The sequence below is a fragment of the Gossypium hirsutum genome, chromosome D06 (assembly GCF_007990345.1).
Source record: "Gossypium hirsutum isolate 1008001.06 chromosome D06, Gossypium_hirsutum_v2.1, whole genome shotgun sequence".
Lineage (NCBI taxonomy): Eukaryota > Viridiplantae > Streptophyta > Magnoliopsida > Malvales > Malvaceae > Gossypium > Gossypium hirsutum.
The window spans coordinates 61,534,629-61,543,894 of NC_053442.1; the positions used below are offsets into that span (position 1 = coordinate 61,534,629).

The following is a 9,266-nucleotide window of genomic DNA, read 5'->3' on the forward strand; positions in this document are numbered from 1 at the left end:
GCTCGATTTTAAATTTGAGTTTAAATTCGATTCTATTAAAATTAAAATTCTTTTTACCAAATTCAAATAATTTGTGAGCATGGTTTTAGAAAATATTTTCTTTAGCTTATGCCAAATTTGAAGATTCCCCATCCAATAAATTAGGAAATCATTTCCTTCAAACTAAAAAATCAAGCATACGAGTAAGAGAATGAATGAGTGGTAAAAAAAAGTGAAAGTAAATATTTTCTCCACCATTCAAATTTTAAAGTCGTCATTGTTGAGAGAGGTTTTACTTGAATACTACTTGAAATACCTGAATAAAATTAATTTCAATCCGTAAAACAGATGAAGACACCTGTAATTAGGTTCCAATTGACACCACGAACACTAGATGAGAGCTTAATTGGTCCACAAAACATTCCATTTTGTTGGAGAAGGAAATCATGCAAATATGGGGAGATTTAATACTAGAGTTGTTAAATTGGATTAAGAGCAAGTTGTTATGAATGTTATTTAGGGACTCCTACTTCATGATCAAATCATCTAAATCTCCTTTATTTATAGATTTTGTTTCATGCTTCAAAGTGATTCATATTGATTTGCTTTAGATTTACAGTTATTTTATATTCCAAATATAACATTTTGATGGATGTATACAAGATCATAAGTATATAAAATGAAATTTTAATATATATATATATATATATATATGAAGATGTGTTGACGAAGCTTTTAGGAATTTCGCTATTTTCCTTGACAATTTATCTATCAAATATCGCATAAGAAATTAAGATATAATTGCACTCTACTAGTCAAACACATCTCGAGAAACCAGAAAATTCTTTTAGAGGGAGACAAAATTAAATTGCAATTTTTAATAGCCTACATCTTTATAACTTTTAAAGGATTAAATCGAATTTTATCATTTTAAGGGGGTCAAAGTACAATTTTACCTTTACTAATTTAAAATTTAAAAATTTCTAAATGGCCTAAATGGATAATTTTCTATTTTAGGGGACACCAGAGCCCTGCCAACCCCCTTAAATACACCATTGCTCGAGAATTAAATTTTTTTATAATTACAAAAAAGCACAATTACTATATTTATAATTACTACAAATATACCCCATAATAATTTAATTTAAGCCTTTTTTTTACATATTTTTTAGTTTTAACCCCTAAAATTTTATAATTTTATTTCGACTGTACTTTACCTCTAGGTTTATATTTAATTAATGGAGTTTACACCCATGCAGTCCACATGGTTTATAGTAGAAATTATAGAACACTAATCATTGCAAATTATTGTTTTCTATTAATAATTAATAATAAAAAATTGTGAATAAATAAAATCAAAAGCTCAAACATTCCAAACAAAATAATATATGACTGAAATGTGGGAAGTACGTTGTTCCACGTTTTATCAAAGACAAGAAAAGCACATGGACATGTTGTGTCTTAAGCAATATATAGATGTTACATACGTTGTATTGTACCAAATAATTTAGTACCTTTCTCAAAAAGTTTTCAAACAGTGGACAACGGAGCAAAATAAAGAGAAAATTAGCGCATGGTATTTGTTAATGTAGTTCTAAATTACTATTTTTACTCTGCGGAATCTTGCTTAAAGAATAATTCTTATTCAATGAGCTAATGGAATTATTTATTTGACTAAACTTAATCTACCCTTTACAGTAATAGATAATTGCAACCCCAACAATAATTCTAATTGTTACAAACCGCTCCCCACAAAATATACAAGCAATGTATCTTTCTCTAATAAACGTATAAAGAGTGTCGAATAAACAGAAGTAGAGATATTACAATAACATACTCAAAAGATACTCTAAAAGACAATACGAGAAAGTTGATTAGTAGCAAATTTATAAGCTAATACAAGATCTCTTCAGCAACATTTAGATATGCTTGAAATGCTCATTAAAATATTCAAAAGTAAGTTTTAGGCAACTTCAAATACTTCGATCAAAATTTAGATAGTCCTTAAAAAATGCAAACTCTTATCTTTTAAAAAGTCATTCGATTGAACCAGAAATCTTGGCATGGGTCTGTAACTAGCGTCGCGAATTACAATCCCATTTGTTGCATAAAACCTTTTTATACAGGGCCCAAATAAAAATAAACACCGTCAAATATGTCAACACAAAATCTTTAGTTTACAGGTATATCTTGACCCCTTATCAATACTCTAGTATTGTGGAATTATAGTCAATTGAATCCTAGTTCAATTAGCATTAGTATTATTGTATAAGAGCACGTTGGTTCGAGTGCGTTGAAGCGCATTACCATCCTATTTATGGGTTGAAGCTATGAGTAATTCTAAACATTTTTATCTTAAAAAAGAGTAAATATGTTCAGAACCTACATTTAGTGATAATTATGAACGTAACTAGGCGGCTAACATGGCCACGACCCCTTAAAATAATTAATATTCATGCACAGTAAACATAAATATAAAAAAAACTTTAATTATAAAATAAAGATAACAAGTTAGTAAACATCATAAATGCGACTACACGTAATCTTTCTTTATCATCTCTCTCGTCCCAGACTTCTCCTTCTTCATTTATGGTAAAGGCCAACTTTGTGTGATACAACCATTGCTCCTTAATTAACTCACATGAATTTTGTCTCTCCTTGAGTTTTCATGCTAATGGCCAAATACCCTTTGCCTCAAATCTCAAATGTTTAAATATCCTCCCAACCCCTCTATTTTTTAGGTCTTTCAAATTTAGTTCCCATGTTTTCATTCCCATAAATTTAATCTCTCTATTTGTCTGATTTAAAAACTAGGGTCTAATCGATAACATAATTAATAAATTTTCATTAAAATTGAATATATGATATTTTAATGTTTAAAGTTCTGATTTAAAAGTTTAAAAGTCCAAAGAGTGCAAGGACTTGAGAGATAATTAGACTATTATAAAATGCTACATGTTATCACCTCAAAAGATAAGCTCCATTTTTTATTGTCTTTTTATATAAATTCAGCATTAATTTAAATAAAGAAGTAAACGTGTTTTGTACCCAAAAAACAAAAAAAAAATGTCTCTTCTACTAACTAAAGACAATATTGGTTAATCTCTTTTTATAGTATGAAATGTGCCCCTTGGTTACAACATAGAGGGAGCAGCTTAAGTATAATATAATATAAATTAGCACTTCCCTTTTAATCAATTAGGATGCATTTAAAAAAAAAGAGTAGTTGGGGTTTATAAAATTGAAGTCTATAAATTTAGGGTTTTATCATATAATTAATTCATGTAATAACTTTTAAGAGATATTTAATTTTTTTGTAAGTATATTTGATAAGTTGATGATATCTGTTCTTTTTGACACAATATTAGAACTACATATAATCTCTCTCCAGCACATAAATAGGAGGATAATACATTTTATCGGACTCAAAATCACGTCATCTTGTGTTAGAAATAATGCCAGTACCAATCGAGCTATGATGCAATATATGGTAAAAGTATACTTGATTTTGAATGTAACATTAGAATGATGCAATATCTTTTATGTAAAATGATAAATTTATGCAATTATGATGACAAAAATACTTTTGTATTTAGTGAATATTCAAAGGGGGTGAACAATAAATATTTAATAAGAACATTGAATTCCACAAACCCCAAAATTTAATACGACATGATAGGGCCTACCAACCCCATTTCTTTTCCATCTTCCCCCTTCTTACCGTCTCACCTCTTGTTTTAAATACCATTGTTTCAACTCCCCTCTGCTCCCATATTTATTATCCCTCACCTACGCACCCCACAAAGACAAGACACCATGAAGCTACCTGCTCTGTTCAAGCCTAAAGAACCCACCTCCAAGCAACCATGGCAATGGCCTTCATGCAAGCACCCCAAGACCCTTTCTTTCCGAGCAGGTGACGACGTTTTCAAGACCGTTAACTCCATGTTCTTCGACCCTAACAGCAACAATGACAGTGGTGTTGAAACCCCACAGTCATGGTTCACCAACTCTTCCGACTCACCCAGTTTATCCACCACCACCACCAACGACTCAGATCATCAAGGCTTTGATGGTGAGTCTTTAGAGACAGTCGTCCGTGGAGCTCGTTCCGAGAGGCTGTTCTTCGAGCCAGGCGGTGACACGAGTTCCATCCTCGAAGAAGCCAAAGCAGCCGGTGGTGGTGGTGATGGGTTGTTCCCGTTCAAAGAAAGCGTGATTCTAGCTATGGAATCTGATGATCCGTACGTGGACTTTCGTAAGTCGATGGAAGAGATGGTGGAGACACATGGGATGAAAGATTGGGAATGGTTAGAACAACTGTTGGGATGGTATTTGAAGGTGAATGGGAAGAACAACCATGGATTTATAATCGGAGCTTTCATTGATCTGCTTGTAGCTATCACTTCTTCCTCTGATTCCACTTCTTATTCTTCTGCTCTCTCTTCTTTCCCTTCATCTCCTCTTTGTTCAACTGAAGGAGATGTGGATGAATTTCAACTCCAACAAAACATTGTTTTGCCTTAGAATCACAGGTCGTTGGATGATGGCTTCTTTTTGGCTGTATAGTATTGATCACCATTGCATATGTAATAGATGTTATTATAATTAACTGCAGTAAATTTCGAGGTAGAAAGTGAATCAAAATTCCATATAATTATCGTTAGGTTTTTTTGTGACCCCTATTTAAATTATTGTATATACGTTCTGTTTTCATCTCTTTTTGCTTTTATAACATTATTAGTTTAATTTAGATTATTTATATCCTTGTTGATTTACTCTTAGCTCAAGTAGTATGTGTATTTTTTTTGGTTCCAGTACACTGAAATGTATTATTTTTTTATTTATAGGTTGAGAGAACCTACATATAGTTCTATGCATAGTGTAAAAAACGTAAGCATCCATTTCAATTGATCAATATATTAGGACGAAGCAATGCAAAAACTTAGTTAAAACATTGGATCAAATTAAGTAAATTAAATGACTAAATTTTAAAATTAAACCTTATAAAAGAACCTAAAACCTAAAATATAAATATATTTGAGAATATGATTTAAATGTGAAATTCTTTTTGAACTCTTTTTGGTGAATTGCGGGCAAAGCCCTAACATCAACTCAAAGGATTCTTATTATATGTGCTTTTTTTGATATAGTACCTAAAACTACTCATAGCTCCTCCCCAACCCTTAAATAAAAAGATAATACGCTTCAGCGCACTCGAACTCATATTCACTTACATTGACAATAATATCAATTAAATTAAAATCCAATCGTTTTAAATGTAAAATTCTTTAAGATTAAACTTCATCTCATGTATATATATAATTGATTTAATTTTATGTTAGATTTGTGCATGTATAGATTAGTGGAAGGATGATTTGTGATTTATTTTATGAGATAATAACTTACTATAATTATTACTTGTACATATAAAAATGTTTGAATAAATAATGGAGAAATTCCATTAATATTGAATCAAAAAGATACATCAGGTTGTACCACATTCATCATAAAATCAGAAAAAAAGGAAAATATCTGACAAAGTGGATACTCTGGTTTTATATCAATACCCTCTATTTGTTTGAAATAAATAAGAAGAAGGGTGCATTTATTATTAAATTTAAAAATAAGTGGATTAAAATTACAGAATTTGCTCTGGATGTGCTTAGGATAATATATATAATTCACATCAACATTCATCTAATCTATACCTTAAGATATCTGCCACATACCCTTCAGCTCTTTTTTTTTTTTATGAAAAATGGTTAATTTTCAGTTTTGGTCCTTTAGATTTAATCTTTATCCTTTAATTTCCAACATAATTTAGTCTCTATATTTTTATAATTTTATTAATTAATTCAAATAGTTAATACCGTTAACTTTTCAGTTCAAATATTATATTGTTATAATTAATTTGAAAGTAGAGAGATTAAATTATTGAAAATAAAAGTCGGAGGACTGAATTCAAAGTGTATGAAGTGTCGGGACTTAGAGTCATGGTTGTTTGAACCGATCGGGGTATCAATTCAGAGAGAGACATCAGACTGGTTGGTCCGCAAATCGGTATGAGCTGGTAGAATCAGGCTAAAAAAACTGATTGAACCGTTTTTTTATTTTTTAAAATAATTTTATTTTTATGTTTTTAATGATTCATTTAACCAACCATATGAACCAGTGGTTTGACTAGTTCAACCATTATTTTGGTTCTAAAAACTTTGCTTAGAATATATTAAATCTTTAAATTTTTACTTTATAATTTGATATAAACAAATAATCAACCTAAAATGAAGCGTGAATCAACCGATAAAAAATTAAATAAGGAAAAAAACATCTTAAGAGTACATTTTAATTAAGGTCCCTAAGAAGATATATTAAAAGAATAATATATAATGTATAAGAAAATCACTTGAATGAAGTTATATGACCAATGAATTAAGGTCCCCAGAAAAAAAACTACAAATGGCTTAAGAGATTTAATATTGGGCTCCAAATGAGCTCAATTTTTAATATTGGGCTTATAAATTTTTTATAAAAAATATTAAATCGAGGTGTTTAGATGATTTATAGAATATAAATCGAAAATCATACTTACTCAATTGAGTTTAACGTTATTTTTTTTAATTCTAATTAGATTGATTGAAACAAATTTTTATTTTATTTTTTAATAATCTACTTATTTTGATTTGATAGAACTTGAACTCGGTAATTTACTTCTTTTCGACCACAGATCCAATTTCAAAAATATTGGAACTGTTGTCAAATAAAATGTTTGAAATTCATCAACCCTCTAGAGCCACCTAGAAACAATTAAAAAGAAAATTAACCTAATTATCCCATTCCAACCAGTGGCCTCCAAATGCAGCAAATTTTGTTGAATCCTGGGTTTGCATTTGATCAAAATCCTTCCTGCGTTGATTAAGTTAGATGGGATCAATTAAAAGGTACTTTAAACAATTTTCCGTTTTCAGAATCCATTTCAGGTACTCTTTTACCCTTTTTTTTTAATGCTTTTGCTGCATTTCTTATTATTCCTTTAGCTAGTATCATTTAGAGTTAGATTTAAAGATTTGGTAAATGTAAATTCCCTCTATGAGATGGCCCCAAATCTGAAATCCTTCATTGCTTCATCTGTCCTTGTTCTATTCTTAGCAATCTCTTTTAGTTTTAGCAGAACAAACTACTACAAAATCTTCAACCTCAAATCAAGTCTCGCTTCTTACCACCCTACATTCCTTCAATCTGTTTTCTCATTTATGCTAAAAACCCCAAAACCCAACAAATCCCATTGGCCAAATCCCATTTCCAGGCCCCCTCACTGTGTTCTATGGATGGCTCCCTTCCTTTCAGGTGGTGGGTATAGTTCAGAAGCATGGTCTTATGTTTTAGCACTCGATGAATACATGAAAAGTCGAGAAAACCCGAGTTTTAAATTGGGTATTCACCAACATGGTGATTTGGAGTCACTAGAGTTTTGGGAGGGATTGCCTCAAAATGCAAGGGATTTGGCAATTGAGTTGCACCGAACCGATTGCAGAATAAATGAGACCATTGTGGTTTGCCATAGTGAGCCTGGTGCTTGGTATCCCCCATTGTTTGAAACTCTTCCTTGCCCTCCAACGGGTTATCATGATTTCATGTTTGTTATCGGTAGGACCATGTTCGAGACGGATAGATTGAATTCGGAACATGTTAAGCGTTGTAATAGAATGGACTCTGTTTGGGTTCCTACTGAGTTTCATGTGTCCACATTTGTGCAAAGTGGTGTAGATCCATCTAAGGTTATGAAAGTTGTGCAGCCTATTGATGTGAGGTTCTTTGATCCCTCCAAGTATGAGCCGTTGGATATTGCTTCCGAGGGGAATCTGGTTTTAGGTGCAAAAGCCCCCAATTCAAGCCCCGGCAAGGAGTTTGTGTTCTTGAGTGTCTTCAAATGGGAGTTTAGGAAAGGATGGGATGTTTTGCTCGAAGCATATTTGAAAGAGTTCTCCAAGGATGATGGGGTGGCTTTGTACTTGTTGACTAATCCTTATCATTCTAGTAGAGATTTCAACAACAAGATTGTCCAGTTTGTGGAAGACTCTGATATGCAAAAGCCAGCTAATGGATGGGCTCCGGTGTATGTCATTGATACTCATATAGCTCACATTGACTTACCTCAACTATACAAGGCTGCCAATGCGTTTGTTCTTCCTTCAAGAGGAGAAGGATGGGGAAGACCTGTTGTGGAAGCCATGGCAATGTCGTTGCCGGTAATAACAACTAATTGGTCAGGGCCTACTGAGTATCTGACAGAGGAGAATAGCTATCCATTGCCAGTGGAAAGAAAGAGTGAGGTAACGGAAGGACCATTTAAGGGGCATTTGTGGGCTCAACCGTCAGTTATTAAGCTTCAAGCTCTTATGAGGCATGTGATCAGTAACGTGGAGGAAGCCAGGGCTAAAGGTAGGCAGGCAAGGAAAGACATGATCAATAGCTTTTCTCCGGAAATTGTTGCAGAGATTGTCACAGGTCATATACAAAATATACTTGACAAATAGGATGATGTATGGGCATTGCTCTTCTGGTTTTGAGATGATGTTTACAGGTGGAGATATGATCAGTAAGTGGTGATTTTACAAGAGTTTGCTTGTTTAACAATTAAACTTAATGCTTGTCAGTTCAGTTTGGAAGCAAACCAATTAGGCACATTAGAACCTTTGTTCTCCCATCTAGCTGGTCGAATCAGTTCATTTGAGGCCAATCCATAACAATATGCAAATGTAGTCTGCTTCATTTAATGGCTGTTCATCTTTGTGGTGTAACATTTTTGCCATTCCTTTGATAACGCAAACCCATGTTATATTGTACCCGTATTACATGTGTTCGTACTTCATAGCTTATATAAGTTTCTAACTGTTAAAATGTGCATTGGAACTTGGGAGACAAATTCGAATATTGTCATTCATTAATGTTCTTTAAATCATTCCATAGGCTTTCAACGGTATGGGAGCCAGTCAGAAAAAGCTAACATAATTCAACTTTTGTATCCTGTACTCACGGAAACAGGAAAGAAAAGATGTAAAACTCATCCCACATCGGCTACATAAGTTAATTATATAGTATTAATAAAAGGAAGGTTTAGACATGTCCATCATTGAACTACTAGACGAAGTGAATGGGTTGCGGCCGGTGCTTGTTACTCGGCCAAACCCAGGAAAGTCCCCGGGCCCTCAACTGCAGAGATGCAGGCTCGGAAACGAGCTAAGCTTAAGGCCGTTGGGGTTTGTCCTTATCCTTGATAAGGCGGG

General features: G+C 32.7%; 2 protein-coding genes across 2 annotated transcripts; both read left to right on the plus strand.

Moving 5' to 3' along the window:
• The first annotated feature begins 3,645 nt into the window (after positions 1 to 3,645).
• On the plus strand, positions 3,646 to 4,737 carry LOC121218602 (transcription repressor OFP13). The gene has a single exon (XM_041096069.1). The coding sequence runs from the start codon at positions 3,796 to 3,798 to the stop codon at positions 4,504 to 4,506; it is 711 nt and encodes a 236-aa protein (XP_040952003.1). The 5' UTR covers positions 3,646 to 3,795; the 3' UTR covers positions 4,507 to 4,737.
• Positions 4,738 to 6,637: 1,900 nt separating this feature from the next.
• On the plus strand, positions 6,638 to 8,831 carry LOC121218601 (uncharacterized). Its single transcript, XM_041096068.1, has one exon. The coding sequence runs from the start codon at positions 7,074 to 7,076 to the stop codon at positions 8,514 to 8,516; it is 1,443 nt and encodes a 480-aa protein (XP_040952002.1). The 5' UTR covers positions 6,638 to 7,073; the 3' UTR covers positions 8,517 to 8,831.
• The last annotated feature ends 435 nt before the right edge of the window (positions 8,832 to 9,266 follow it).

Coding starts and splice junctions, on each gene's coding strand:
- LOC121218602 (XM_041096069.1), top strand. CDS start 3,796: ATGAAGCTACCTGCTCTGTTCAAGCCTAAAGAACCCACCTCCAAGCAA.
- LOC121218601 (XM_041096068.1), top strand. CDS start 7,074: ATGGCCCCAAATCTGAAATCCTTCATTGCTTCATCTGTCCTTGTTCTA.